Genomic DNA, 12,479 nt, shown 5'->3' on the forward strand with positions numbered 1-12,479 from the left:
ACTCCCCTCTCTAACAATAAGTTCTATGATCTGCACAAAGACTTCAGTAGGTGAGATGCTCCTGACACCCCATTTCACAGAGAAGAAAACCAAGGCATCAGTCAGCAGTATTTCTCCACTGACAACACGTGAATACAATAGCCACCCGCACACACTACAACACTTTTCATTTTCATCCTCCGACGTAGAGTTCTGAACAGGGGTGGCTGTGAGTTCATACCTTCCAGGGCCTTGGGAAAGTCTGCTAGGGAGAAGTAGACAGTTGTGGCCATGCATACTCAAATGCACTCGTGGCTGGCCAGTCTCTTGTCACACACCCCGCGTGTGCCCTGCCCTGGGGCCTGTAATGTTTTTACTGACCCACTTTCTCTCGAGAACACAATCATTGCAGGTTTATGACTTCTGTGCAGTGGCCTCTGAACCACACCAGGAAGCCAAGGCACCTGGCTAAGTGTTCATCACCAGCTGTAATACTCCTCAAGGTGTCCAGGCAGGCTTGCCCCTCACGGCTGCGTGCACTGGAGCCTCTCATCTCCAGAGCCCAGCGAGAAAAACAGGCCAGTTTCTCATAGTTTTGTAATCATATGCCGTGTTCTCATAGTCTAGAATACTGTCAGTGTCACACAACCTAGCCTGTCCCCTCATAGCCTTGTTACACACATGGCCTAGTATACACAACGGGCCTGTCCTTCTACAGTAACATATACTTGGATGGGTCATTCCTTTTTGGGCCTTGAACACGTTAGGCCTTTCTTCTTATGGGCTAGTACAATACAACAGGCCTGTGCTCTTATAGGGTAGTATAACAGGTCTGTCTCTTTACAGCTTTTACACATGCATGGATGGGCCTGTCTCCTCACAGCTTTGTACACACAGTAGGATCTTATCTGTCCTTTCAGGCTTATGTGCCTACAGCCTTTCACACACAGAAGGGCCTGTTCCCTCATGGCCTTGTACACATGGCCGGCTGTTCCCTCGAAGCCTCTTGTACAAATAGGCTATATCTGCAGATCCTGGCCTCTGAGGGCCTGGGCAGGAGCAAAGAGGAGCATCTGAGTCAGAACTGAGGCCTCATTAACTCTGTATGACTGTTTACGTTCCACACCCAAGGGAATTGGCCTCAAGGGCCTCCTGCCTAAACCAAACAGGACAGCCTCCCCAGGGAGCCCCCGGACTATAGGCTGGGCTCTGGAGATTTGGGTAGGGCAGAACAACTCTTTCCCGTCCCATTCCTAGTACAGGAGGTGCTTATCCCCATCTCATCATGGGACTTCAGGCTTCCCTGGGCTCCCCTGACCAAGGCTGCTGTGGAAGAGAGGGCAAGGGAATGAAAAAGAAAAGGAGTCGGGGCTCATGGCCTCAGAGCAACTCAAGAGAATCTATCCAGGCCGAGAAAACGGTGGTGAGGGTCATGTTGGCAGCAGGGAGCACACAAGGAAAGTGCAGTAGAGACCTCCTGACCATATTTTAAAAAAAGAAAAGGCAAGAATTCTACAAGGGGCGCTTTGGTCACGCGCTGGTGTGCTCCTCAGGACAGCCTGAGGTACACTCCGCAGCATCCCTTGTCTGAGGAGCCCTGTCCTTCTAAGGGACATATGCTGTATCTTTTTAAGATCCAGTTTTGCCTTCCTGAGGAAACACACTGCCCTGGGCAAGTCTAGGCAAGTTAAACTGGAAGACACAGTATCTGAGAGGAATGTGTCACACTACAAAAAAGAGCACACTCTATATATACTCTCTGTTGTAGGCCACACGCAAGAAAATTCACAAATTCAAACCGTGGTTGTGGGATTGCTAAATGTCCTAAATTCTGATGTTCTACTGTCAGCTGGCCCCACCCCCCCCCACCCCGTGTTAAAAATGAAAAAAGAAACAAGTAAATAAAAAAGAAGAGAACCCCATGGTGGTTGCCTTTACCTAAGGAGGAAAAGAGTAGCTGGCTGTCTCAGAGCCAGAGAGAGGGTCACATCCTGAATGGGCTGATGAGTCCAAATCTCAGGCAGTCTAACAGAGAGGAGGCAGGATGGACCCACGGGTCTGAATTAAAGTTGCTGAGCAACTATGGGCAAGATGTTTGGTCTCTCTGAACTCTAGTTCCCACACTAGCTAAACGACAGCAGAACAGAAGTGTCTAAGCCAGGTCTGCCTGATACATTACAAACTTCAGTAACTGAATTCAGTTAAATGAACCAGCACCCAGATCTGTTTGGACAGGACAAAGAAAAGTAAGGGTCAGAATCCAAGACTTCCAGCTGACATTACTAGCTAGAAGTCTTTCCCCAAACAGCTTATGATTCTTGGTCACTTTGCAAGGACGGACAGCAAGGCTTAATTAACAACTCTCACCAAAATCACACCTCCAGGAGCCATCATTAAATCAAGTTACTATAACAAGAGACCACTGCCACCTGGTGGCCGCATACCCGAATCATCAGGGGCCGACTGCCCCAAGGACACTAGCATCTCACACAAGCTTATATGGTGGGAATGAGGGTCACAACCCACCTCCCAGAAGAAGGGACAGCACCTGGCAAGGCCACTGACAACCTCTGACAACTCTAGCTTAGCTTTTAAAGCAAGTTTTCACTTACCGAATTTAGTGATGATAAAGATGGCGGATGCCATCAGAATTAAAAACCGTTGGGAACCCAAGGAATCATCCTTAGTTCTGGATTCACTTAGTGAACCCCACATATAATACTAGGCAGGAGTCTGCCATCTCCGAGTGCAAGAAGCTTGAAACTTCCACAGGAGTGAAAAGGGGAGTGAGGCTAGAGAGTCAGCCCACCAAAAGGAGCAGGGTTGGTGAACATGAGCCAGGGTTTTCAACCTCTGCTAAATTCCCACCCTGCACAGCTTCCAAAGCTTCTTGTTCAAGGAAACTTCTGGATCCCAGAGTCCAGCCTCCCTGGACCCTAAGTCTGCCCTCCTTCTGAGGAAAATAGGCAGGAAGCACCTGGGTGGTTCCAAGCTGAGCAGCCACCACCGGGGACTTGTATCTCTCATAAGGCATAGCACTTGGGGAGGAGGCAGAGGCTTCCAGCAAGAGCAGTGACCCCTCACTGAGCCTGTGTTTTGCCTGGTTCTCAGCCATTACTCTCTAAGCCCCAAGTAGCGGCTGCATCCAGCAACAGGGGCCTGACTTACCTTCCACTGCAGAGAATGGAACCACTGATCTCGCAGGTAGCTGTTGGCAGCCTGTAACAAGAACAGGAGAGTGGCAAGTTATCATTTTCTGGAATGTCTCAGACCATCTTACTGGCCTCCACACAAGCCCCTAACCAATGCTATCTGCCCCCAAGGCCCAGGCTTGCCTCCTGAAAAATTGTACACTGACTCTCAAGAGCAAAATCAGAAGAGAAGACATGGCTGCCAGTATGGGATAGTTTTGTTGGGCACAAGAGTCGCCACCCTGCTGGCTGGAGCAGGGTGCTTATACATATTGATTGACCTTGGAGGGTGGGAACTGGCCAAAGGTGATATAGCTAAGTGGACCAGTGGCTCTGTTATGCCAGGACTGCCCAGGGAGCTATCCTGTCACACACAGGGTTCTCTCAACACTCCTACAACAGGCTTCCAACACCTTGCACATATATATGTACCAGAGCTGACCCTCGGAAAGGCCCAGGCTCAAGTCATGGCCTTGATCACAGCCTAGGTGTGAGTAAGTCACCCAATGACACAAGGCCTTCAGAGGCCTGTGAAGAGAAGCACCCCCTACCCCAAGTCTGTGGCTCACCTGCACCCCCAGCTCTGGTTAGTACTGATTTAGTACCTGGTCTCATGATGATGAGCCATGGGGTGTGCAACAGAGGGATGGTGCAAATACCTTGTAGATGTTCAACAAAGGTTCACCTGAGCAAAACAGCTCTGGCCACAGTGTGTGTTGGCTTCTCTGGTGTGAATAATTTCCACAGTTAGCTCTACCATCAAGGAGACTTTTCTCTGGTGTAAATAATCTCCACAGTTAGCTCTATGAAGGAGAATTTTCTCTGGTGTGAATAATCTCCACAGTTAACTCTATGAAGAAAACTCAAAGCTCTCATGAGCAAGTGTAAACCAGGCTGAACCGGCTCCAGCATAGCCCTGGTTCACAGGTGTGTCTATGCTTTTAACATATCACAGTGGTGGAAAGGAATGATGGGAGGGGGGGCCTCCAAAAACATGACACACTAATCACCTGTGGAGGCGCTATCCTGTGGGGGGGGGGGTAAAAGACACCGCCGATGGTACATCGAGGCTCTTGTGACAGGGAGATCACCCTGGACTATACAGTGGCCCAGTGGGATCACAGAATCCATAATGAGGGAGGCAGGAGGGCCAATCAGACTGAAGCAGGGAGATGGTCAAAGCCAGACTCCAAGGAGCATCCAGTAAGCACAAGCTAATGTGACATGAGAGGGCAGAAGCTTTGCTTTAAGGGCCAGTGCATGACTTAGCCCTGTTCACTCCCATGCAGTAGCAGCAGAAATATCTCAGATGCGTGCTCCAGAACAGACATCCAGTAGCTTCAGGGAATTGAGCAGTGTGAACTCTTTGCTATTCTGAGCTACACAGGGTTGGGCCTCTTTCGTTGGTGAAACATCTCCTAGTTTGTGCTGTCTGTCTGACTCTCACATGGCCTTACATCGCACTGGGAACTCTCCACTTTCACCTGCTCCCTCCAGTGCCTGTGCAAACCTTAGCCACCCTGAGCACACCCTGAATGGCACCTCTCCACAGTGACTGTGTTGACACTGGCTTCCCCCTGTTTGTGCTCATCTCACATCATTCTGTCCTGTTTAGTTGTCCTCCTACCTCCGGGCCATGGCTCTGCAAGGCTGGGAATTGGGTGTGATTTAAAGCACACCAACTCTATGAAACCCAAAGCAATGGAAGACTGGCCGGTAAGCTGAATAAATGAGTGACTGGTCAAGTAGATGCACGTGTTCATGTGAACAAGGCAAGTAGGCATGGATGGGTGCATCAGGGAGTAAGCGGGGTACAGATGGATGGATGGGCAGGTTGGATGGGTGAGTGGATAGACAGATAAATAGGTAGATGGATGAGGGTAGATAAATGGGTGGGTGAATAGATGGATAAATATGTAGACATATGAGCAAGTGGATAGAGAATAAGTGGGCAGATAGATGAATAGATGGATAGGTGGGTAAATGGGTACATAGATGTATGGAGGGGTAAGTGGTTAGGTGCACACGTAGATGGAAGGATGGGGTAGATAGATGCACAGAGTGGTAAGTGGGTAAAAGGGTAGATGTGCATGCAGATGGATGGATGGATAAATGTGTGGCTAAGTAGGTGTGTGTAGATTGATGATGAGGTAGGTAAGTGGACAGAAGGATAAGTGGGTGGGTGGATGGATGGATGGATGGATGGATGGATGGATGGATGAATGGATGGATGGATGGGTGTATGTCCATTGATGGATGAGGTAGATATGCTGACAGATATAAGTGGACAGGTACATTCACAGATGGATGTTCAAGCACAGGAGAGGAAAAATGAGAGGGAGGTAAACATGAGGCCTGATGGAACATCCATATGCCCATCTCACAGAACTTCAAAGAACCCTTCAACTCCAACACCCTCTTCATTGGGTGTTTTTGCCAAGCATGGCAGTATGCCCCTAAACACCTGTATACCAGGCTTGGACTGTCTTTGGCTCCATGGTAACCAAGGAGACAAGCACTGTGGTCCAGTCATAGGTGAAGAAATAAGGCCCAGAAGCTTTCCCACTGCTCAGTGCACTTGGCTACAGAGCAAACTAGGATCATATCTCAGGCCCATCTCTCTCCTAGCCTGCTTGTCCCAGTACCCTCTAGGGAGCAAGCAAATAGTATGCCTGGCTCTTCTGGGTGTGGGCCATGGTTCTGGGAGCTGCTTCTCCCCTTGATAGTCAATGAAGAACATGGCACCTATGCCCAGCACCAAGTAGCCAACATGGAAAGCAGAGTGGGCCAGGCAGCGTATGACAAAGATGAGATTTCTTTCAGCAGAGGATGCCAGTATAGGCCTCTTCAATCCCAGTATAGGCCTCAAGTGGCTTCTGGCACAGGGCAATTGGCCTGGCTGTGCTGCAGCCAGAAGGAACATCTGTCTATGAACTTCCATTGCAGCCAGAGTGGCAGCAGAGAGGAGCCAGGACAACCTGGATCCCAGGGAACACTAGGCACAGTGTGCCTTGAGGGTGACTTGGAGGAGAATCCCCGGGAACCTTACAGCCTACCTTGCCCCCATGGCCTTAGGCTTGCTCTGGTGGCTCTCTGCCTGTGCATGGTGATAATCTTCCCACAGGGCTGGCTCCAAGCAAGCCTGCCCAACTTCCTCTATAGAGGCTGCCAAGTTCTAGCTCATTGTTGCATTGTCCGTGAGGTGAGAAAAACAGCCTGGAGCCTGCAGGGACTGTTCCCAAGTTCAGCTTCCTGGACCAATCTCCAGGAAAAACAGCAAAGAGCAGCCGGGAAAGCTCTCTCTCTCTCATTCTCCCTCTCTCCCTTTCACTTCCAGTAAGCGAGGAACCCATCCTGTCCCAAAGAGTTGTCCATCTCCCATGGGGCTTTCAAGACTGGCAATTCGAAGGGGGCGTAGGACTGTTGGGAAAGAGGGTCCTCGAGGGTCCTCCTTCCTTCTTTACTCAAGCCAACTTAGGTTCTGTCTGCTCTTCCTTAAGGGTGGACCCTCTGCCTCAAGCATATCAGTACTGCATGGTTCCCTAGTGTTTGGCACTTCACCAGAAGCCACCAGCAATGTGCCCCACATAAGGCATACACCGTGTAGGTGCTCAGAAGCTGGCCCCCTCACAACAGTGCTGACAAGAAGGTGGTAAGAGAGAAACAAGATTATCAGGCCTCTGCTGTTGCTGGGGCCTTCTAACACATGCCCTAGGGAGCTCACACTGAGATCACAAAGTGCCCAGGAGCCAGGAGCACTGACTGCCCCCCCCCCCAAGCACTGGTGTCTCATCCGCTGCATCTGCAGGAGGACTGCATAGTGGTACCTAAGGGGATGTATGGGAAGGTTTACTCAGCCTTCTTGGAACCCCCAGCTCAGGTCCCTAGAAGGACACTGGGATCGGAGGAGGAATTCAGGAGGATGATACAGAGGAAGTGGGAGATGCTCTGAGGCTGAGGAGACATTTGAGGAAAAGAAAGAAACAGCAAAGGCTGGACAGGGAGGGAGGAAGAGAAGAGCAGAGAGAAAGGCTGAGAAGGAAACAGAAGGGAGACAAGGGTGAAGAGACAGAAAGACAGATGTAGAGACAGAGGAGGATGCTGGGAGGAGGGAGATGGAGGGCTAGACAGCACAGATACAGCAGAGCCCTGACACTTGGTGTGGCTCGGTGCTGAGAAAGAACATTTCTTAATCAATAGCATCAATTAAACCCAAGCTCACACCATCACAGGAACTGGTGGCTGCAGTGCCCAGGCTCTGCTCAAAACACTCCAGGGCTTCTCTATCCTGCCACAGGCCCTTGGCGCTTACACTGGGCTACAACCCCTGGGTGGTGACCCTTCAGCCTACCTGGCTACTTCCAGGTCCCTTTCCATCCTGGGGCAAGGAAGATCTATTCCCCAGTCACTGAGCCTGCTCTTTCTTGGTGACATCCGGGCTCTGGGACCTAACATAGTATGCCTCTCAAGAATAAAGACAAAGGCCTTGACATCTGTCACACACAGCATGTGGACCAGAAAGCCCAGCAGAGGCCCTAACCAGTGCCTCCGTCATGCCCCTGGGGAATAGAGAAGCCATACATAATCATGGAATCAAGGGACAGGCAGGGACAGGAGGTGGGCAATCTAGACTGCCTCCCTTGGCCTAATGGCAATGCAAGCAGGAGAGAGACCCATGGGTGGGCAGGGGCAGGGTTACACCCACCTAGCTCTCTGGAGGGAGATTGCGCTGCTTCCCTGAGTTAGGCTCCGAATTGCAGCAGTAGCTGCTGCGGCCTCTTCTCTCTTCTTCTCTCCTCCTCTGCTGCTCCTGCCTCTGACTGAGCAGCCACCAAGCAGGGGCGGCAAGCTTGGAGGACGCTGGGGCAGCCTGGTTTGCCAGCGCACAGGGGGAGCTCTGACGTGTTGCTCAGCCCACTGCAGCCTGGGAGAGTCATCAGTGCCGCCAGCCAGGGCCATGCCCAGGTTAAAGGGACATGCCCAGAGACGGCCAGCGTGCCTCACTCCTCTGACCCAGGGTGATGCTCTAGCCTTCCTTAGAAGGCAAGATTGCCCTCTCTAGCCCCAGAAACAAAAGGCTCTCTTGCCAGTGGGGGCCACCATCAACAGAGGAAACAGGGCTCCCTGACTAGACTGATTTGTCTAGTGTCCCGTTTGTCCCTTAAGAGCTTTCTATGGCTCCCTAATACCCTCAATAGATATAGTCAAAGGCTGACAAGACCATATCATCTAGACATAGTCACGGGCATCAACCCTACTCCCAACTGCAGCAGAGAGCTACCTCCCCACACTAACACTAGTTGTAACCCCTACAAGGCACCCTACTCATCCCCTTGAACCCCACGCCAATGCATCCATGGGGCCCTTCTGTTTCCCGGGGCCTGGCCCAATGAGTCACCCTGCTCTCCCCTCCAGTCCTCTAGGACATGCCTGTGTCTGAGTTGCAGATCCAGTAATCATGTGTTTATGGCTTGGTCTCCACAGAGGCTGACAGTGCGGATGAGGATGGGGCTGCAGGACCCACGTTTGAAGCTTCATAGTTCAGAAGTAATAACATTCCAGAAGGCATCTCTGCTGCCCTCCAGGATCCTCCTTGTCTTGGCCATTGTTGCTCATGGGGTCATCCAGCCCCACAGAGTCTGGCATTGCCCAGTCTTGCATGGACCCAGTACTACAGACATCAGCTGGGCAAAGGGGACAGAAGTGAGGAAGAGAGGTACAGCAGAGGCTGGGCATGTTGATCCCCACCTCTGCTGGCCAGAGGGGACATAATGAGGAATGTGGGGGGGGGGGTGTCGCAGAGGGCATAGCTTGGTTGGCTGAGTTCAAAACTGAGCTATGGCAGGCATGGTTTCTGATGTCCTCCGAGAGAAAACGGTAAGGATAGGGATGTGTCACACAATGTCCCTTGCACTGCTGTGACAACTGGCTTCTAGCTGCTGCTCTTCCTTTCCAGGGGTGTGTGCCTCTCCTGCCTCTTGGTGGTATGAGAAGGGCCATCAGCTGCCCAAGGAGGGGCAGGAGCAGCAGGGTCAACCTCATTCTTCCATGAAGCTTCAAGGGAAGGAAAGGCACTCTTACTTTTAAAAGAATTCCAAGTTCTAAGCAGTGCTTTAGGGTGGCCACATCCCCCGTTCCCACAACACACTGACAATGTACCTCACCATGATGCCAACATAGAGAGGGGGCAAAGACTAAGTACTAATGGCATCATCTGTCATCTGCCCCTGGATTCAGCTATTCTTGAGCCCTCTCCTGGACTTCCCAGCAATTTTAATAGCATCACATTCCTATTCAACTTGTTGTCTGAATGATGCTTGTGTCATTTCCAACTGATGTCCTTACGGATATATACAGCCAGTATTTCCATTGTTTGCAAAAACAAAAAAACCCAAGAACAAAACAACAAACAAACCAAAACCAAACACAACAAAAAAACCTAAACCAACAAAACAAGACACAAGATACACCCTCACTTGAGTTCAGCGTAACAAGGTACTTCTGGTAACTTCTGAGGCCCAGCAACTGGCCAATGGGCCTAGGTGTCCCTGTTTGCAAAATGGAGACTAGAGAATTCATTTTTTAGGCTCAGGAGGGACTGGCAAGCTCCTAGACAGGGGAGCATCCTGAAGCATGTGCTTAATCCATGCACAGCCCTTCTCCTGCCCTCCCGAGAGCCCTTTATACCTTTGTGGTGTTCTGAGTTGACAAAAGCTAATGTCTACAGAGGGAGCAGGTGAGAGAGAAGGAAAGAGCCAGAGGGAAGGAGGGGGAGAAACTGCTTGATCATGTTTACTCATCCTACCTGCAGCAGGACGGTCCCCCCAGGGATCGTGAGCTGTAAACAGTACTTCGGGGCATTCTCCCAGGACAGCGGTTGAACATCTTCAATGGCGCTGTAGGAGACCGAGTTTTCCATGTACCCGGACGGCTGCAGCAAAAAGGAGAGAAACATGCCCAGGTTACAAAAGCAGGCACAGCACTCACCTCAGAATCCAATGCTGGTGACATGCTGGTGACAAGCAGACAGTGTAAACACAGAAATTTGGCTACAAAGGAAGGGCTGGAGTTCTAGGCTGGCAGCATTCCACTGGGTGGAAGGCCTGTGGAAGAAATTCATTCCACATCTAGGGTGCAAGGGAACCCTGACGGCAAGGGTGAAGGGTCATCTCTTGGTGATCACGGGGCCCAACTGCAGGTCCAGCTCAGGACTGAGCTAGAATCTCAGCAACCCTCCCTGGCTCCTATGACCATGGGAGTCACTCCCCACATGAGCCCACTGATAGAACCCCCTGCTGCTTCCTCATCCCCCAAAGCTCACAGAGCACATGCTGTCTTTCTGGCCCGCCACATGGGTCAATAGCGTGTATTTGGAAAACATGAGAAAGGCAACCATGGCTAAGTGTTGGGAGAAAGCAAGAGAAGCCTAAAGCTATCCACACTGCTTGCTAAGAGAGTCCCACTCTCTAAGAGAAGGATGGGGTGGGGAGCAGCACGGGTTACCGACACAGGGTCTTCAACACTCCACCTCCAAGACGCCAAGCTCAGGAGAATCGGAAGAGAAGAAAACCAAGCTAAGATGTTTAACAGCGACCTCCTTGAGACCCTTGCATGTGCACACACTGCTACAGGGACTCTGTGGGTGGCACTTCTCCATGACTTCAGGGAGAAGGTGCACAGAGGATTTGTGAGCATCCCATGGCCAAGACTGAACCGATCCACTATAATACGCCGAAATGGAAGAGCATAATTTAAAAGTCCATGGCCCGAACTTTACCACAGACACTTGGGCCTCTGATCATGTCTTCTTTTCCAACTGTTGCATGGTGGAGGTGGGGAGAGCTGATGGCTAAATTGCCTCAGCTTCCCTGGTGCGAGCGGTCATCAGTTTTGAGAATGACTGACCAATTTAGGTTGGTTCAACAGATATCCACTGAGTTTCTAGAATATTTGGCGGGGTGGGGGGGCATGTTGGGTACTACAAGACTGTAGTCCAGTGAAGTGGACAGATGACAAACAAAAAACATCCAAGAGTAAGCAGAGGTGGGGAAACGTTGAATGGGGGATCAAAATGGGGCTAAGTGACAGGGCAGAGAGGAGAGGCCACTGCATAAACTCAAGGCCAACACACAGGCAGAAACAGCAAGAGGGCTGAGGGAAGATGGAGAGGCACAGCCTGGGTAGCATGTACCACTTCTAGAAGAGCCTATAGGTCCATTGGGGTCTGGGAACCACATCCCCAAGGGGAAGGTGCTGTAGGAAAATCTGCCAGTATCAATGAAGCCTCCAGAACTGTGGACTTGGTGGGAAGTAGCTTGCCCCAAGTCCTCCAAGCCAGTGCACTGCCCTTTGGCAAGGCCTGCAGACCACAGTGTGCCTTGTCAGTTTGTGGAGTAAGTACCCCTTCCCACACTGTACATCCAGAATTACTCCCTGTCCCGCTTGTCAATAGCCCAGTGACATGGCCCAGTATTTGAATAACATAGCTCAGCCTTGCCCCTGGCTGGAGAGATGCTTAATTTCAAATATTTACTGTGTGTACTGATGACAGTCCCATTTCTCGGCTAGCTATTATGTACAATAGGGACACGAGCCTTTGTCATCATCTCCAGTGAGCCTAATTCTCAGGATGACTGTCATTTTAACAAATGAAGTGCCAGCACACAACACACCTGGGAAGGTGAGCCTTTATTAAGGACCTCTCTAGGAAGCCATGGCAGCTGTTCAGTCCCTTCTCTTCAAAAAGGCTAGTTAGCCTAACTGCCCTAAGTATCCACAGAAGTCAGAAGAGGGGCTGCAATGCTGGACAACAAAGACGCAGAGTCCAAAATGCCCACCCCTCAGGTCAATACAGGAGACCCACCACTGTGACAAAGGGCATGTTAGGATCATGAAGGAACCAGACCACCCAGACCTACAGCAGCAGAAAGCCTACAGGCTTTGGTCTCCAAACACCTCCTGTGAGACCTCTGACCCTAGCTCCTTCTGATGGACAGCCAGTGTTCTACCTGTACAAATCACCTCTGCACATGCTGGTTGCTGTAAGCCACCTCCATCCTACAGCCAGGCTGTCCAAAAGCAGCTTGGAGCAGAAGCTGGGAGCAAAGCTTTCTGGGAAAAGGCTGGGTATAAATAAGCACTCGTTGTTTTTAAAAACCAGATTGATCGCTTTGCCATGGTCTGACTCAGCACTTGGCCCAAAGCAGTCTTCAGAGCCAGTTCTGAGTCCCTTACTGTGTGTCATTAAGACAGTTACTGCACCTCTCTGAACCTGATTCCTCTGGTAATAATTTAATAAACAGAATAGCA

At 50.8% G+C, this 12,479-nt stretch overlaps 1 protein-coding gene across 1 annotated transcript in view; it reads right to left on the reverse strand.

Annotated features, from left to right (window-relative positions):
- Cmip (c-Maf inducing protein) overlaps window positions 1-12,479 on the reverse strand; it is a 319,144-nt gene that overhangs the window by 192,750 nt on the left and 113,915 nt on the right. Inside the window, exons 2-3 of the mRNA XM_051201736.1 lie at window positions 9,976-10,101; window positions 3,148-3,198 (exon numbers count right to left, since the gene is read on the reverse strand). Of these exons, the coding sequence (XP_051057693.1) occupies window positions 3,148-3,198; window positions 9,976-10,101 (177 nt within the window). The remainder of the gene's footprint in view (window positions 1-3,147; window positions 3,199-9,975; window positions 10,102-12,479) is intronic.

Source organism: Phodopus roborovskii, unplaced genomic scaffold, assembly GCF_943737965.1.
Source record: "Phodopus roborovskii unplaced genomic scaffold, PHOROB, whole genome shotgun sequence".
Taxonomy (NCBI): Eukaryota; Metazoa; Chordata; class Mammalia; order Rodentia; family Cricetidae; genus Phodopus; species Phodopus roborovskii.